General features: G+C 44.6%; 1 protein-coding gene across 8 annotated transcripts in view; it reads right to left on the reverse strand.

The window, feature by feature from the left end:
* Pxk (PX domain containing serine/threonine kinase like) overlaps positions 1–18,999 on the reverse strand; it is an 88,375-nt gene that overhangs the window by 2,102 nt on the left and 67,274 nt on the right. For 3 of the 8 annotated variants that reach the window (XM_052734173.1, XM_052734170.1, XM_052734174.1), the window contains one exon: positions 17,769–17,831. In XM_052734173.1, the coding sequence (XP_052590133.1) occupies positions 17,769–17,831 (63 nt within the window). Of the gene's footprint in view, positions 1–3,791; positions 3,827–17,768; positions 17,832–18,999 lie in introns of all 8 variants that reach the window. The other 5 variants (XM_052734177.1, XM_052734175.1, XM_052734178.1 and 2 more) reach the window with 5 other exon arrangements.

Below are 18,999 nucleotides of genomic sequence, written 5' to 3' on the forward strand. Positions count from 1 at the left end.
CTCTACCTACTGAGTACACAGGGTAAGACAGATATCTGCATACAGAGTTGGGCCAAAGGGATGAACAATCCCTAGCTGCTTCCTCACACAATATTTGAAGGCTGTGATTGGCTAGGCTAGGCCAGCAAGCCCCAGGGATCCTCCTGTCACTATCTCAGCTTTGCAGTTTTACAAGCATGTGCTATGCTCCTTGCTATTTATTTATTTGTTTTGGGTGCCAGGAATCCAAACTCAGGTCCTCATGCTTGCACAGCAAGCATTATGACATGATCTCACAGCACCACAAACTGCATCTTCATTTGAAAAGCGTGTACTGTTGTAAAACATCCAAAGCCTTAAGTGATAGAAAACCTTAAGGTTAAGGGTTAAGTATATGGAAAGTGAGCCATTATTTGGCTTTAAGTAGAGACAGAACTTGATGACAAAAGCAGGAGTGACATCTGTTGGCCTGTTAGAGAATAAGCCATTCAGGATTCTCAACTAGGAGCTAATGCCAGCTGGTTATTGGCATTTTGAATCTGGTTTGAATGATTTCCTGTTGGGCTGGATTAAAGAAACATATAGTACTTGTCAGCAGGCTTTTAGAGAAAGGGCTCTCTCCCTGGCAATGGCATTTTCAAGGGGAAGTCTGACGACCCAAGAACAGAGTGAGCCCACATGGGTGTGTGTGTGCGCACAAGCATCAGGGATCCTGGACAAAGAGCAGGAACCTGGGTACCTAAAACATCCTTCAGGTGAATTTTTTTAAATGTTTATTTATTGTGTATGTGCACCTACACACGCATGCTACAGTGCTTGTGTGGAACTCAGAGGACAACTTGTGGCAGTCAGTTCTCTCTTTCCACCATTTGAGTCCTGGAGACTACTCAGGCTGTTAAGGCTTGGGGTCCTGCACTTTTACCTGCTGAGCCAGCTAGCCAGTCCTTAAATTTCTTTTTTTTTTTTTTTTCTTCTCAAAAATCACTCGGTAAACTTTTTTTTTTCTGGAGCTGAGGACTGAACCCAGGGCCTTGCGCTTGCTAGGCAAGCGCTCTACCACTGAGCTAAATCCCCAACCCCAAACTGTTCTTTCTAATGTGAAACATCACTGCCATAATAGGCTTTAATGTGTGACAGTTATGGGCACTGTGGTTTTCTAAGGCCCTACTTATCTGTTGTTACCACACTGCTATGAGCTGCAAGAATAACAGGCAAGACACCTGGTCCACTAAATGTGGATGAAGGAGGAAAGACTCAAGTACCTCCTTTCCACTAAGTGGGACAAGCAATGGCCAAAGTCTTGCAATTCACAAAAACCACTTACCTTCCTTTATACCCTTACCCCAACCTAAGGCAGCTGATTTAAAAAAAAAAATCACACAAATGCACATTCTTATGCTCTGCAATCATGGAATTCTCAAATAATGATACCATAGCAATACAAATAAAGATTAAATACAGACAAATGAACAAAATGTAATTTACATTGATTCTGCTCAACAATGAATGAAATTCAATTAGGTTGTATATAGGATAGATTATGGAAGACATTCCTGGCTTTCCATCATAGGGTTATAGACCTTGAAGTGACTACTGAGGTGAGAAGCCCAGGTGGGATGAGGGTAGAAGTATTCCACTTACGGCATTTGAGTAATGACAGTGAAATGCTGGAGTCAGGGAGGGCTCTCTTGAAGCTCTGGGAACTGTGTCTCTTGCCTGACAGCATGCAGTACCAAGGCTGCCAGAGGAGGAAGCTCTCTGCCCATGTGGGAATGAATGGCTATCAATAACTCATACACTAGGCACTATCTTAGTGGCCAGAGAAGGGCAGCAGAAGTATTAGACCGGATCAGGAGCTGTAGGTTTCCCCCTCCCAGCTTTGTGCTCAGACCTCTGGCTGAAGAACCACTGCAGGGTTAAAGCTCAGAAGACAGGTTTGGGCTGCAACAGCATTGGTGACCCTACTGCATGCCTGAAACTGACCATCCTGAGATGGCTACCCTACAGTCTAGGGTTTAGGAAGGCTAGAGAGAGGCCTAGGGGCTTGAATTCATAAGTATGGTTGGTGGCCTGGGCATACAACAGGTTGGCTTCAGAGAACCAACCCTTGACTCTGGACTCACAATCTCACAATGTACTACCAGAGTTTGGGAGTTAGGGATGGATGGTTTCAGTAAATGGATCTTTATTTTCTAAGTGAAGGCTGAAACTATCACGTAACAAAATCCTCAAGAGGTTGGTTGTATCAATATGCCATCTAAAGTATTATGCCTGTATAGTAAACAGAAGAATGAGCATCCTGATGTCTGCTCACATGGGAGCTGGGCTAGCCTGTGCCTGTACAGCAACCAGAAGAGGGGGCTGTGTGAGAAATGGTTTTGCTCATTCCAGTAGGAAAAAGTAAACACTCTGATGCCTACTCACAGGGATCTCTACCAGCCAATCTCAAAGGGCCTGATGTTCCATGAATTACAGAAGGCCTTGGTGTATACCCTAAGGCAAGGAAGGCTAGAACTCAATCTCTAGGGAATACTACAAGTTGAGGGGAGGCCCTTAGAACTAGAAGAGGCAGGAACACACTAGGAGCTTAGTCTCTGAGGACAAACTCCATCCATTCATTGTCTTTGGCCATTTTAACAGTCTGTTAGCTTCTTTTAAAGGTTAGTGAGTATAAGACAGGACCATTAGCAAAAATGTCAAGATAGGAAAGGAAGGGGCAAAGAACAAACACAAGCTCATGATTTGCCCTGAGACAAACCCCAAAACAACTGCCTGATGCATGCACTCTCTCTGTACCTACACTCTATAAAGAAGTCCCTTTTATTAAAAGGCCTCTAGTAGCTTTATCCCCAAGGCCACAGACAAGAGGAAAGAGGAGCAGACAAACTCAAAGTTGGGGGTTGGTAGTCATATGAGGTCCCAACTAGGATGGGGCATGCTCCTAAAAGTGCATCTACAATGACAGCCAGATCAGTCCTGAGTTTTCCTAGCTCATGTTCTCTTAGACAAAAATCTCAATACTAGCTGTTCTAACTTTCTCAGAAGCCTCTCTACTAGACCCAGTAGGAATGTGGCAATCAGCCAAGCTCCAGAAAGAGAATGCACTCTGGGTACGCAAAGAAAAATTATGAATTTTAGATCTTCGGAGGGTTGTTGTGCCAGGAACATCTCTAACACTTTCTTGGAAAGGACATTTGAAGTCACCTATTCTTAGTCCAAGTTTAATAGTTTCTCCAGGTTTCTGTAGGTCTGGATGGGTAAGCCAACTGGCCACTAGACCATACCAGACACAGAGGAGACAGCAGTCACACAGGGACACAGCAGTCCTCAGCTTTTTGGGCCACCTTTGCCTTGGCCTTAGACAGATGAGGAGACTCACAGCTTACTCAAGAATCCCCAAGTGTATGTTAGAAAGAACTATTTATTTGTCATCAATTATAAAAGCCAAGAAGTTGTGCCAACAACTTGTCTTCAAGAGTAACTAGGAACCAACATTTTGTAGTACGATTTTGAAAGTAAGTTTTCAAAATTAAAATGCACTCAGATACCAGAGATGCAATTAGAGCTCATATTTCCAAACTAAAATGGAGTGAAAATGTAGATTTTAGAAGGTCATGATGGAAATGAAATGAATATGGATGAAGTGACTTGGCGGGGGGCCTTTTAAAGATGCTGTGTTTCTCTGAAATGTTCCAACAAGGGAGTAGTTTCTGTTCTGCTTCCCATGTTCACCAGTGACACAAACACATTGGGTCCAATCTCACACATAGAAACACAGCATCTTCAAAGCTGGAGAAGTCAGCATAGCTTACTTTACCGAAAATTCACGTTCAAAGTGGTGCATGCTCTACCGAAGACAGCAGAGAGAGGGGAGAGGGGGAGGGAAGGAGAGAGAGACAGACATAATTATTCAGAGTTTAGTGTCATTTAAGCAAATAACAGTAAAATGTTAGTCTGAATTTCATGTTTAATATTCTCACTGCAAAACTAGGGTGCACTTAACTACAAAATGCCATAGTTTACAAACTCAAACATGAACCTTTCAGGATACAGCAAATGAACAAGTCACTTTCTTTTTCACACTTTTCTAAGCCAGTTAAATGCTATTTTTATTTATTTACAAACATCATAGGAACTTCAGAAGAGCACAGAGCTTTTCACTCTCCAAGTGCAGCAAAAGAGATGTCCGCACCTTATCACCAACCAAGGATGAAGGAAAACTCACTGCTTTACAAAATAGTCTTCCAATGCCTAAAATAGAGATTCTCTTTTTAAGTTGAGAAGAACAAAGTAACAGAACAGGATTAAGGAGGGTCTGTGGGTGGGTGACCTCTCAGGAAGAGCTGTGGGGACACCCTCTGCAGCCCACTTTAGTCTAGTGAAACTTCCGAACGACAAAAGCAAGGAAATGGTTTGGTTTTTGTTCTTTCAAACTCACTAGGTTTCAGGTTAAAAACAAACGATAATGCTTCTTTGTTGGAGCCCATCTGGGGTTCCTGGTGGCTTTGTCCAGCAGTTCTGCATAAAGAGGATGCTTGGACCATGGGCCTGAGAGTCAGGTTTTTGGAAGGGTCTACACTTGGCTGTATCTAGCAAGGGGGAGGTCTTTGTTCCTCCCCTTGGCATTGTCATAAAAAGCCCTTGGGAATAAAGTTCAGGGCTGGTGGGTTCAGACCCAAGCCCTCCCGAGGCAATCCTGGGTTTCCTGTCTTTTCTCTTGCTGTCTAGGTATCTCTTTCTAGCTAATATTTCTCACTTTTCCCTACTCAAGAGTACCCTGGGTCGTAAAAGTGGGAGCTGGTCTGCCATACTGTTTTCCCACACAGTGAGCCCCAGTGCTCCTCAGGACAAACAGCAAGAAAGAACATAAGACTGAGATGGGCCCCTGAATCCCTGTGGCCACAAGACCAACTCTGGAAGAATCAAAGGAGGCTGGGAACACTCAGCCAGTCCCTCTCCCTGTACAAGGGGAGAAATCCATGGAGAAGCTCACACCTTTAGAATGGGGTGGAGGGGTGCTGGAATTCCTAGCCACTCCCGAAGCTACATGATCACACATGCACTGTCCAGTAGCCAGGCAACATACTTAGTTATCCCAGGGCCTTACATCCTATGTAATCTGTGTGCTGTGTGATCACGTAATTTATGTGCATGCGGGGCATAGCTACCTAAGCCCATATGTGCATGTGGGGGGAGATCTATAAAAGCAGGTCCTACTTATCCCTTTGCCCTTTCCCTGCACGATCATTCCCATAGGCCTAAGCACATCCCTTCTGTTCCCTTCCCTTAATAAACTCTTATAGTGGGTTTTGTTGAACCTTGTGGCATTCTCCCACAGTAAACAGTGCCCCTTAATGAACAACTTTGCACTGCTTAATAAAAAACATTGGTGCCAAGACAAAGCAGATCCTCCCAGATCTCTGCACCTGGGACCCAGTACTATGGTGATATTTTATTTGTACTGAAATGTGATTTTATTTGTATGTTAATAAATAAAGTTACCTGGAGGTCAGAACTAATAGCAAGCCATAGCAGAAGTCTGGCAGTGGTAGCACACGCTCTTAATCCTGATCACATGACAGGCAAATCTCTGTGTGTTCAAGGATACCACCAGCATGGAGACACACGCCTTTAATCTCAATACCAACCATAGAAGACCTGGAGGTCTGTATAGATGGGCAGTGACGAGGAAGTCATGTGGTTGGGTTTACAACCAATGAGAAGGCAGAACAAAAAGTCAATAAAAAGGACAAACACACAGGATGTAGCTCTCTTACGGAGAGGTAGGACAGCAGCAGCAGTGAAGGGTAAGAAAGGGTTTCCTAGCTCTTAACTACTGCTCTGACCTCTTGGGCTTTTAACTCTGAATTTGGTTCTGTGTTTCTTATTTAATAAGATTATTCATCTACACAGTACTGAGGTTATCTACGACTGCCCACTTTTCCATTTGCCCAGCCTCCAGACCACTTCACACAACACTGGCCACTCCGATTGGTGAGTTTTCCCTTTTCAGTTAGCGTAAACAGTCCCCTGGACCCATGAGAATGACTGTAGACTGTACTGCATCCTTCTGGTGTTCCCAGGATTGGGGCTACAGTCAGCCCCCATTGCAGGCTTCATTCTCTAGCCATTTCCCACAACTGTGGTCTGAGACAATTTTGTTCTTGCTGTCAGACCATCCCCCCACTCCCCATCCCCCGTGCCCCGGTCCTTGGGTTGCATATGCCCTGCCCTCATTCTCTGGCTTGATGAAGCATTAAATGACTTGCGCCTACCACTGTCAGACACTTGTACGCAGGCTACATACACCGTGGCCCTCATTCTCTGGCTTGATGAAGCATTGAATGACTTGCACCAATCGCTGATCCTTACTTAATCTTGGAGACGCCTGAGATTGTAGTCTTAGATCACGTTTGGTTTTTTTTAATTTTTTTTCTCTCTGCTGCGGCCATGGGAAATAAAGCTTCCAATCCTATTAGCCCTACCTCTCCCCTGGGATGTCTTCTGGAGACTCTTGAGCCTCTCAGCTTAATGCCTTACTTAAAGACCTCTAAGCTTGTCTGCCTTTGCACTAAGAAATGTCCTAAATATCCCTTAGATAACAACAAAAAATGGCCACCTAATGGCTCCTTGGACCCTGATATTTTATGGGAATTATCTAACTTCTGCCAGCGAACAGGCAAATGGAAAGAGTTGCCTTATATCCAAGCTTTATTTTTTTAAACCTCAGCTCTGAACCCTCCCTTCTTGATTCCTTCTTTGCTGCCCACGTGCTCCTAGCTATGCAACCTGAACCTGAGGAATCTCTGACAACCACTCTGGACCCTGCAAACGAACCTCTGCCTATCTGACCTCCTGCTCCTGCTCCTTGGGCGTCTGCCCCTCCGGCTCCTCCTCTAGCCTCCTCCTCTCCAACATCAGGCTGCTCCAACCACCCAACTCTGGCTCCAAACTTTACCCCTCCTATCACTCGTTCTTGGGCTGCTAAGTGATCCGACTCTGGCCATGCTGACCCGTCAACCATTCTCCCTTTGCGAGAGGTAGCAAGAGTGGATAGACTGGTTAAGGTTCACATCCTTTTCTCCCTCATGGAACTTTCTCAGAAAAAACAAAAACAACAAAAAAAACAAAACAAACAAACAAAAAAACTGTGTTCCTATACCTCTAATTCTGCTTCCTTTATTAAACAATTCTAATATATTACCCAAGCTTATAGCCTCACCTTTCATCTATATATGATCTTGCTAATACCCTACTTCTTGAGGAGCGCAGATGAGTTTGGGAGCAGGCTAAGATACATGCAGATGAGAATCATCAAACTAATGCTGCCCATCCACCCAGGGCTGAGGTGGTTCCTGATCAGGACCCACATTGGGATTACAATACCCCAGGTGACTCCCTAGCTAGGGATCAGTTTATAACCTGCCTGCTGGCAGGTCTGGGTAAGGCTGCCCTCAAACTAGTAAACTATGAAAAGCTAAAAAACATAATTCAAGATAAGGAAGAAAATCTGTCTAATTTTTTAGAGCGGCTTACAAAGGCTCTCTTATAATATACTAGCCTAGATCCTGAGATCCCAGAGGGCAGACAGCTCCTTATGACCCACTTTGCCTCGCAGAGCTTCCCCAACATTAGGGCTAAACTTAAGTGTCTGGAGAGTGAGCCTCTGACCCAACAGGCAGAAGCCTTAGTGGTGGTATTTAAGGTGCACCATGGGAGAGGTGAGAAAGCCGATAAACAGAACTGCCAAATGCTGGCGCACGCTGAAGGCCTCCAGGTCCCTGTTTTAAGTGTGGTAGAGAAGGCCATTGGGCTCGTGCCTGCCCTGCCCCATGAGGTCTACCATCTGGGCCTTGTCCAAAGTGCCACCAAGGGGGACACTGGTCAGCTGACTGCCCCTGTACACCTTGTGGCATGGGGACATCAAACGAAAACCACCCTCCAGCCAACCTCCTAGGCCTGGCAATGGATGATTGAAGGTGCCATCTCTCACGGGGAACCAGCCATTACAGTATCGGGCAATCCATTTCCTTCCGGGGCCACTTACTCAGTTCTGGGGGAGTTTTGGGGTCCCACCTCTTCTTCTTGTCTCCCTATTGTTGGGGTAGGGGGGCAGTCTTACCTACCTCACCAGACCCCACCACTTAATTGTATTTTCAGGAGTATCCATCTCACCAACACATTTTTAATTGTGCCAACCTGCCCTGTGCCCCTAATGGGAAGAGATTTTCCAGCTAAGGTAGGAGCTTTTATTTTGTTTGCTTCCCCCAATTGCCTTACTCCAGACTCATCAACAGCTCCTCTCTTCCTCCTAGTCACCCAGCCTACTAGCTATAACATTTCACTTCCTTTGCCAGCCTCTCAGGTGGACCCCAAAGTCTGGGACACCCAGAACCCTTCTATTGCTAGGCACCATCCCTGTATTATTATCCAGTTGCAGAAGCCTACCAGATACAATACCCAAGATCAGTATCATTTCACCCCAGAGCCTTAGAGGACTTAAGCCTATCATTTCTGACCTTCTCAGGAAAAAGCTGCTCCACCCAAAGATGCTCCTCTTTGACTTTTAACACCGCCATACTTCTGCAAAGTCTAATGGAACCTACTGCCTAGTTCAAGACCTCCAGCTCATTAATTCTGCAGTGGTCCCTCTCCATCCTATAGTGCCTAACCCTTATACTCTTTTCTCAACTATCCCTTCAGAGACCTCTCACTTTTCAGTCCTCAATCTCAAGGATGCATTTTTTTCTATTCCTTTCAGTTCTCTGTCTCAAAATATCTTTGCTTTCACCTGGACTCACCCTGACACTCATCTGTCTACACAGCTGACCTGGACTATCTTGCCACAGGGATTCAGGGACAGCCTATACCTATTTGGTCAGGCCCTAGCCTCTGACCTGTTCTCTCTGTCTCCTCCTGGCTCTAAACTAAAACAGTATGTAGATGACATTCTACTATGCAGCCCGTCATTACAACTTAGCCAAACTAACACCTCTGCTCTCCTAAATTTCTTATCCAGCCGGGGTTATAGAGTCTCGCCTTCCAAAGTCCATCTGTCCACTTCCCAGGTCACCTATTTGGGTCTAACCATTACGCCAACCCACAAGGCTATCACAGTAGATAGAAAGCATCTAATCCAGTCTCTTGCAGTCCCCTCTACTAACCAGGAGATTCTGTCCTTTCTGGGAATAGTGGGCTGCTTACAGTTTTGGGTTCCATCCTTTTCTCTCCTTGCTTGCCCCTTATATGAGACAGCTCTGGGCTCCCGGCATGAACCCCTCCATCACCCCATTACTAAACCATTCCAGAAGCTCCAACAGGTTCTCCTCCAGGCTTCACCTCCCAGACCTAACTTGTCCCTTCTACCTTTATGTAACAGAAAGAGAGGGATTTGCCCTGGAACCCTAGGGCACCAGCTGGGACCCTCCTTTGCACCTATATCATACCTGTCAAAGAAGCTAGACCTTCCCAGTCAGGGATGGGCACCTTGTATTCGTGCTTTAGCAGCCACTGAGTTCCTTATTCAGGAATCAAAGAAGCTAATCTTTGGGTCATCTATTACTGTCTTCTCTCACCATAACCTGTCCCATCTCTTAAATTATAAAGACTTGCAGACTTTACTTCCTTCCTGGGTTCTCTCTAAGTGGCATTACTGGAAGATGCCACACTTACTTTCCAGACTTGCCCACTCCTTAATATTTCAAGCCTCCTTCCTCAACCTAATGCTGACTGTTCTCCTTCTCATTCCTGCACTGAAACCTTAGAGGAACTATTACCCCATCCTTCACACATACAGGAGATCACATAGCCTCAGACCACTTATATTGGTATACAGATGGAGCTCCTTTTTACATGAAGGGGACCCGTAAAGTGGGCTATGCCATAGTGTCAGATACTGGGGTGGTAGAAGCACAGGCATTACCCCCACACACTACTAACCAACAGGGTAAGCTGATAGCTCTCACCCATTCCTTCCAATTGGCATAGGGGCAATCCCTAAATGTTTATACAGACTCCAAATATGATTTTCATATCCTCCTGTCCCATGCTGCTATCTGGAAAGAGTATGAGCTCCTTACAGCAAAGAGAGGATCCATACCTAACTCAGGCAAAATAATGGCCATGCTAAAAGCCTCCCATCTCCCCAAGGATATAGGAATTATCCACTGCCAGTCTCGTCGGACCGACAGCTCCATCATCTCTAAGGGAAATAAGCAGGCTGACCAGGCAGCTAGGACAGTGGCCCTCCAGGGCCAAGACAAAACCTATACATGGCAGGGAATCCACACAGTGCAGCCCATGTCCTGACAGGCAACACCTGACCTGACACTAGGCAAATTCTGTCCTATTTACATCAGCTCTTTCACCCTAATACTCTTGCTCTGTCTCAATTCATAAAAGCCCACTTGCAGCCCACCTCTGAGGACTTAACAGTTCTTAAGAACTATTACTGCCTCTAATGAAATTTGCCAAAAGTCAGATACTGGATACACCAGATACTGGATACACCAGATACTGGAGCCAACCTTTTCCCACCCACCAGGCTAGAAGTTCCCCTCCAGGGACTGACTAGCAGCTCAATTTTACCCATATGCCCACTATCAGGTGAATTAAATATCTCCTAATGATGGTGGACTCATTTTCGAATTGGGTAGAGGCATATCCGGTTTCTAATAAGTGGGCTCAGGCAGTTGAGGATCTCCTTCTCCGGGAAATTTTTCCCTGGTTTGGGATTCCTGTCCCTCTCCAGTCTGATAATGATCTGGAGTTCACCTCCCAGATTTCCCAGACACTAGCTAAGGCTCTTAATATTCTTTGGCATTTTCATCAGTCCTCAGGGAAGGTGGAGCGTACCAACCAGTCTTTAAAATCTATTCTTACTAAGATGTCCCAGGAATTTCACCTTGACTGGGTAAAATTATTGCCTCTAGCTCTTTTTAGGCTCCAGGCCCTTCCCAAGCAGCCTCTTTCAATCTCCCCATTTGAACTGATGTATAGGAGACCAACCCTAACATCGGGCATCCTATCCAAACAGTCACCTCTCCCTGATCGCCTCTTAACTCTTACTCCATCATCTCCAGTCTATCCTGTGAAATTTCGCAGACCGTTACTTACCTCAGCCATGTGACAATCCATGCCCACCCCCAATCCACATTGAGGATCAAGTCCTTCTTTCCCCCTCCAGGCCAATGCCCCCTACCCCTTTCCCCTAAATGGCAGGGATCCTTCAAGGTAATTCTTGTAACCCCCCCGCAGCTGCTAAGCTCAAGGGCTTTCCCCACTGGACTCACCTGTCTCACATGAAGCCTTTTATCTTACCCTCACCCCTGGAGAATTCCTCCTCATACACAGTGACAAAGACAGGGCCCTGCTCTCTCAAGTTCCAGAGGACACCAGGATCCACTGCCTTGTTACTAATTCCAGGAGAATGAGGTTTCACCCTACAAGTTTTTCCTTCCTGATTCCCTCTCCTGTCTCTACTGACATATTCTGCTTCATCAATTTCCCTCTCTGTCTCTAATAACATATTCAGACTTCTAATTAACCACTCAGTTAATTGTTACAGGACCACCATAGAGCTGGAGGCCAAGGACCATCAAGAATACCCAGGTGGTAAGGAACAGTAACAGTCCAGAGATACTTACACCCCCAGACTCAAAAGGGTCTGGACTCTGCAAAAAACAGACTTTGATATATAACCATCTATCACTGTTAAATGTCCTCAGCAACTGGTCACCTGTGTCTCCTGGATGCTAAACTAAGAAAGAAAACAGGTGCCTTGAGGTTTGTCTCAGATAAGGCTTATCTCAGGTGAAAATTAAAAGCATGTTCCAGATTTCTCTCATATCTCTCTCTCTCTCTCTCTCTCTCTCTCTCTCCAATAAAATTCTGATAGCAGATAAACATTATAATATCATGGCTACCAGCTCAAGATTTTAAATTTCCCCATTGCTGCTTCTTAATATGTTTAAAAATTCTTCTGAGCTCCACAGCCAGTTTGAATCCACCTGGACAGGTCAGATCCACTTCAGATAAATATAATTCAAACTAGCCTGGTCCCTCACCCTCGGACCCCTTGGGGACCCCCCCCCCCAGTAAAATTTTTTCTAAACTCCCTCTTCTGCCTTGCCAGCACCTTGTCAGACCCAAACAGTCACAGAGCCTGAAGCAACAGAAGGTGATGGATGATTCCCAAAGCAGTGGAGGACAATCCACTACCTCAGGATGTCTGGCTCCCCCAAAATCCCCCTTCCCTACCCCTAAAACTTAACTGACACCTACCAAGTCAGCTGGAAACAGTTTCAGGAGACACAGAGCCCCATTTGTGTTCACCTGCCATTTTTATAATAAACAATGTGTCTGGAATGTTATAATTCCTAGCCACTCCCCCAGCTACATGACCACACATGCACTGTTCAGTAGCCAGGGAACATACTTAGTTATCCCAGGGCCTTAGATCCTATGTAATCTGTGTGCTGTGTGATCTATGTGCATGCGGGGCATAGCTAAGTAAGCTCATATGTGCATGTGTGTGGGGATCTATAAAAGCAGGTCCTACTTATCCCTCCGCCCTTTTTCCTGCACGATCATTCCCATAGGCCTAAGCACATCCTTTCTGTTCCCTTCCCTTAATAAACTCTTATAGTGGGTTTTGTTGTACCTTGTGGCTTTTTGAGCATGGTAAACAGTGCCCCTTAATGAATATCTTTGCACTGCTTAATAAATAATGTGGGGGAGCTGAGAAAATGGGTAGAACACAGTAGTAGAGAGCAGAACCCTGCATGGTGACCTGCTCAGGGCAAAGCACACTGCTTTGTGTATGTGGAGCTTTGCTTCTTCGATTGGGAGACCACACCCAGGGTGGAACTACATCTCCAACAGGAGAGCTTTTTGAGACATTGTCTCACTACACATAGCTCAGACTGGCCTCAAATTCTGAACCTCCTGCCACAGCTTCCCAATATTACAAGCATGCACCACCAAGCTTATGTGTAACTTTTGAAAAGAGATCATTGTTAATGCTGGATACAAACATTTTAGTATATACTGGCTTCAGACTTGACTAGATCAGACAAATTCTCCACTTTAAGTAAGTTAATTTCTCTCAGTAAGTTCAAAATTCTCTAGATGTTGTAAGTTCTTACTCCAATTAATTCTTAACTCTCCTCAGCTCTCTCTTCTTTGTGCTCTATCATTCTCTAGGTCCATATTCCATTTCATCCCCTTAAGCTCTCCAGATTCAAAACTTTCCACAGTCTCCACCCTAATCTGATGATAATAATTTACTGCTTAGAAAGCCTTGCCATGAATATTAACTAAAAGGGCAAAGGTTCCGTGTATGTGTGTGTGTGTTTGTGTGTGTGTGTGTGTGTGTGTGTGTGTGTGTGTGTGTGTGTGTGTGCAAGTGCCACAACATAGTGGCAGTCAGAAAACAAAGCTTAATTCCTTTATCATGCCTTCGCCATTTTGAACTTATTTTCTCTGTTAATTAGGAGTAATTTTGTTTGTTAAAAAACATTAATTGAGGGGTTAGGGATTTAGCTCAGTGGTAGAGCGCTTGCCTAGCAAGTGCAAGGCCCTGGGTTTGGTCCTCAGCTCTGAAAAAAAAAAAAAAGAAAAAAGAAAAAACATTAATTGAAGTAAAGTAAAATAAGACAATTTCCAAGAATGGAACTCACTTGTTCAAGGTTATAGACTGCAACTAGTAGAGCTGGGAAGAAGCCTGAGTATTCTGGCTCTGTGTGCAGAATTACCACTCCAGCAGAGTAGGGCTTAACTGCGATGGTCATGGATACTCCCTCAAAAAAGCAGGCACTCACTGAGTTGAGTAAATGAATGGAGGCAGAATCAAGTTCAAATCCTGGCTCTTCAAGCTTCTATTACCTGTGTGACCTTGGTCAAGTTCTCAACACTATTAGAGGCTCAGTTTTTCCTTGAAATAGAGATAAACTAGAATCCATTCTCATTGGACAGGAAGAAAATTGAGGATTACATGAGACAATGAATACAAATCACTTGGATGTGATTATCAAAAACAATAGTTTCAGGTTTCCCCTTTATTTAGCTTCCTTAACATACTCCTTTACAAATGTACTTTTTATAAAAAGAGCCAATACATAAAGAGTTTGAGTCCACCCTGGGCTACATAAGATCCCATCTTAACCACCACCACACAAAAATGCTTTGAGAGTTGGCTCAGAGGCTAAGAATGCTTGCTGCTCTTCCAGAGTACCTGAGTTCCATCTCTGACATGCCTATGGGGAGGCTCCCAACTGCCCGTAATTCCAGGGAAACAACAACTTCTTCTGGCTTTCCCCCAAATTTGCACAACACATGTGCATCCTCATACACACACACACACACACACACACACACACACACACACACACACACATAAATAAAAGAGGAAATCAAGACAGTAGGCCTGTTGTCTGGGGGGCGGGGGGGGGGGGGGGGGGGGGGCGGGCAAAACAATTTGACCACATAGCTGCCATGACAGGCTTAGAGGCCCAGACACAGCTTCTGTGTCAGGCTTACTGGCAGGCAATACTCAGACCCAGGAAAAGCCATAAGCTGACCCCACCGAGGGAGAGCCAACATCTAAGGGGAAATACCTGTCATCCCAAACACTCCAACCATTAGATAAGATGGCCAGATGTCCCTGAGTCTAGCACACACCTATTTTCTTTTTTACAGATACCCCTAGATAAAAGTCAGCCAATCAGCGTCCTGAACCTTGGAAATCCCCTCACCCGAACCTCTGCTGTGATAAAAAAAAAACAAAAAACAAAAAACAAAACAAAACAAAAAAAACCCACCCCGCCTGGGCTCAGGGCTCCCTGCTCTTACCACTGCATTGGACAGACAGACAGACCAAGCCCAGAGCTTGAAAATAAAAGCTCTTTGCTTTTACAAATGGAATTAGGTCTCCTCGGTGGTCTTTTGGGGGTCCCTGAGATATGGGCATAACAGTCTGTTCACTAAATACAATGAGAGCAAATATTTGTATATGTGCAAACTAGGACATTTTAAAACACTCAGCTCCACATGAATGTACAGAAGGAATACTCCTTGTGACACATGGCATGAGATGTATTGGGATAAAGGAATTTTAAAGCTTCCCAAAGAGACCTTTATGAGTCATGGAACAGTAGAAAAGTATTAGAAATTTTTTAACTAAGGAAAAAAACAAAACAAAACAAAACAGGGCTTTACTAAAGAGAATGCTACTCCACCAAATACAACTGCCACCAGACTTGAGGAAATAGTATTAGTCCCAATAATTTAGTGTGGATCTCAACAAGTTCCAAAGGAAACACCTGCAGAGAGGGTCCCAGTTGCTAGACAGGGCTCATTTGGTATTAGCTCTTCAGTTAGAAATATCTGTCACTTCACCTCTGCCAAATCCTAAGTTGCTAAGAAAAAGACCACATTTAGTTACCATGATCACTTAAAACTGAAGCTGTAGGGAAGAAGTCCTACTGCTCAACTCAACTTGTCAAAGCTGACCTGCTGTGATCCCTCCTCTTCTGAAGGGCTTGACCTAGCTGCCCCACAAGGCTGAATCATGCTCCTCACCCAGAAGCCCCAAGAGCAGAACAAGCCTCTACCACCCATAACACTGCTACCGACAATTAAGTCTCCTTAGTGTTTTGCACAGGACAAGGTTCAAGATGTTGCTTGCTGGTAGTCTAACTTTTGATAAAGATCTTTTTTTGGAGGGAGAGGGGATTCGGCATGGTTTCTCTGTGTAGCCCTGGCTGCCTGGTACTCAGTCTGTGGATCAGGCTGGCCTTGAACTCAGAGATCCACCTGCCTCTGCCTCCCTGAATGTTATAGGATTAAAGGTATGTGCTACCTCTGCCTGTCGATAAAGATCTTTTATTTCAAGGGAACCACTGGGAGAAGATATTTCCAGGTTTTATAGGAAGTTTTTGTCTGCTGGAACTGCTTCCAATAGTTTGGAGCTTCTGAGGCACTGGACATTGATTAGCTAGAACCTGTCTGCTTCTCTTTGTAACCCAGGCTACATACAGTTCCTATCAAACCACGGGCTACATGTAAGTGTATCTTGAATACATCTTAGGCTTAGAACCTGAAATGCTAAGTTGTTAGGCAAATGCTCTGAGATTCATTACAAGAAATAGCCAGTAGAGGTCAGAGCATGGTCTTTTTTTTTTTTTCTTAAAGATTTATTTATTTATTATGTATACAGTATTCTATTTGCATGTATCCCTGCAGGCCAGAAGGAGCCAGATCTCATTACAGATGATTGTGAGCCAACATATGAGTGCTGGGAATTGAACTCAGGACCTCTGGAAGAACAGCCAGTGTTCTTAGCCTCTGAGCCATCTCTCTAGCCCGGAGCATGGTCTTTAGGATGAATAATTCTGTCAATAATTTCATCAACAAAATCAAAAGGGAATAAAGGAAAAAGGAATCACTAACTGGGTTCAGAAGCTTCCCCTGACAGTCAAGGTGCTTTTGGGCTTCAAATGTGTTCTCTCCAGCTCACAACACTGTTCCCTGCCACCCCCAATGTCCTTAGATCAATCTTTTCCCATATTGACTGGGCGCTACAAAAAAATTCCATTTTTCTTCTCTCATTCTGAAAGTTACCTCATTTTATGTAAAGTTGTTACTATATAAGATCACTCTTATTTAAAGCAAAGGGAACTCGAAGAGTCAGACTATGAATGAAATAAGGCATCTAAAGACAAGAACTTGAGTAAGCTGCCAAGAACCACAGCTCACACTCAGTGAGTGCTCTGCACACTAAGCAGGCATTTCCCTGTTAGCCTGCGCTAAGAATTTTAAGAATCTCTCCAATTCTTTAGTATATAAAAATGATAGGAAATTAACACCATATCATAATCTGGAAAATGGCTGAAAATAGTCTGAATAATAGATTTCCAGAAATTTCTGGTCAGCCCAAACAGTTAAGACAATTCTGTCTATTTAAAAGTTCTTTGTAAAACCTGTTGAGAAACTCAGAGACAAAAGAATCATCCCCATGATCTGGCATTTCTGCTCTATAAAACTGGCTCTAGCCCTAGAACATTCTACAGTAAGCGACCAGTAAGCACTCTCAGCCACCAAGGAGGAAAAGCAAATGTGCTGCCCCCTTTTTTTACTGGACTGCAAAATGGTTATTAGAAAGATTTTAGTTCAGAAAGGAAAGACAAATGACAGTATTGTGAAACTAGTTCACAGAATTATTTTTGTAAATAATCCCAAAGACAAATTCTTTGTCAATATTTTCCCCAAATAACAATAACAACAACAAACCCCCAATCCTCCCAGTATCTGATTCAATTCACAAGGTGAAGCGAAGGTTAATGATAACTGTTCAGATAATTACAGAGCAGAGCAGAGAAGGAATGGTTATCAGGAAGTCAGTTAGTGGGGATCTTTCCCTCTGTACCAGGCAGCTCCTCAGCTCTGCTGTTACCAACTCACGACAGGAAGGTCTGGAGGAGAAAGCTGAGGTAGGACAAAGTCTAGGACAACAGTGTGTTTGTTTTGCTCTAAGACAAGCTCTGACCCAAGGAGCCTTGCAAGAAACTTTTCAGCCAACAGCAAGCTTGAGCCAGAGAGGACCTGTCTCAGAGGAGTCCTGAAACCAGCCTGTCCCCTGAGCACTGAGCCTGAGAGCACAGCCCCTCAACCCCTTCAGATAACACATGGTCTGCATTTGCATATGGACATCTGGAGAAGACAGGTGAGGTCTAACTCCTGAGATGCTTGGGTGGATAGGAAGAAGGCATATTGCCTTACACATTACTGACCTGCTGTGGAGGGTGGAGTTGGAGATGATGGGGATGTGAGAGGAGAGCTGGCCCCAGATCCTGCTAAGAAAAACAGAGAAATCCTCATGGGGACCAAAGACAGACATTTGAAACTTGGCATGAGCAGAAACTCAGCATTGTTTGAGGATCTGTAATTAGCCCAGCATGTGACAAGGGACAGAAAACTTAGAAATGTACCCAGTGGTGACAGGCTTTCCCTCCAGTGCAGGGTGTATTTCCTCTACCAGGTCACTAAGGCTCATGGACCAATGGGAAATGGTTGCTATATGCACTGGTTGCAGTATTTCTTTCTAAACCAATCCGATCCTTGGGTAATGACAAATGACTGTGGTGACAACAGTCTGGCGGAGTCTCACACAAAGGAAGCAAGTGCACCTTGTAGCATTCACACACATACCCTCCTCTCTCCTTCCCTTCCTCACTCTTCATTCATTCCCTATAGCCTACTCAACAATTATTTTGTCTTAGCCTCCCAAGTACTGGGAGCCCAGGCATACACTACCACATCAGACTCCTTTTCTGAGACAGTGTCTTTCTATGTAGCTCTGGCTGTCCTGGAACTCACTATGTAGACTTTGAACTTACAGATTCACCTGCCTCTGGTTCCCAAGTGCTGGGATTAAAGGTGTGTACCACTACACCCAACTCAGGCTTTACTCACATTCATCCATTTATGATTGAGGCAGCCTCACTAAGTAGCCCAAACTAGCCTCAACCTCCAGGACAGTGTAATTACAGGCAATGTGTGACCACACCCAGCTCAGTTCTCCTGTGTGCCTCTCAGTATCTCCTCTGGGGTAGGCAAACATCTTCCTATATGAACTGACCAAGGAAAATAAGGCATGACCTGCTGAAGATCAACTTTACCAGCAGGTACACTCAGTTAAAGAGGCTCAGTCCTGAGTCTGTGGATTTTCTAGACATTTTCTTACATGAAATTCAGTAAACACCCTCATTTAGGGTAAAAACCATAAGCAAAATCCCAAATCTCTGTAGCTGGAAAATCCCTCGAAAATATCCCGTCAGCCCAACAAGGAAGTAGCCCTCACTTGTTTGGAATAGGAAAGTACAGCCCTGTGGAAAGGACAGCTAGAGCTCCTTCACCTGGAGCTACCTAAAGGGAGGGCTGTTGTCTTCCAGCACTGAAAGCCACCACTAGCTCCAAGGTTAGACCTCCAGCTTTCACTCCACTAATGACTCAAAGGATGTG

The sequence above is a fragment of the Peromyscus californicus genome, unplaced genomic scaffold, assembly GCF_007827085.1.
Source record: "Peromyscus californicus insignis strain IS unplaced genomic scaffold, ASM782708v3 Scaffold_12__1_contigs__length_115047231, whole genome shotgun sequence".
Classification (NCBI taxonomy): Eukaryota; Metazoa; Chordata; class Mammalia; order Rodentia; family Cricetidae; genus Peromyscus; species Peromyscus californicus.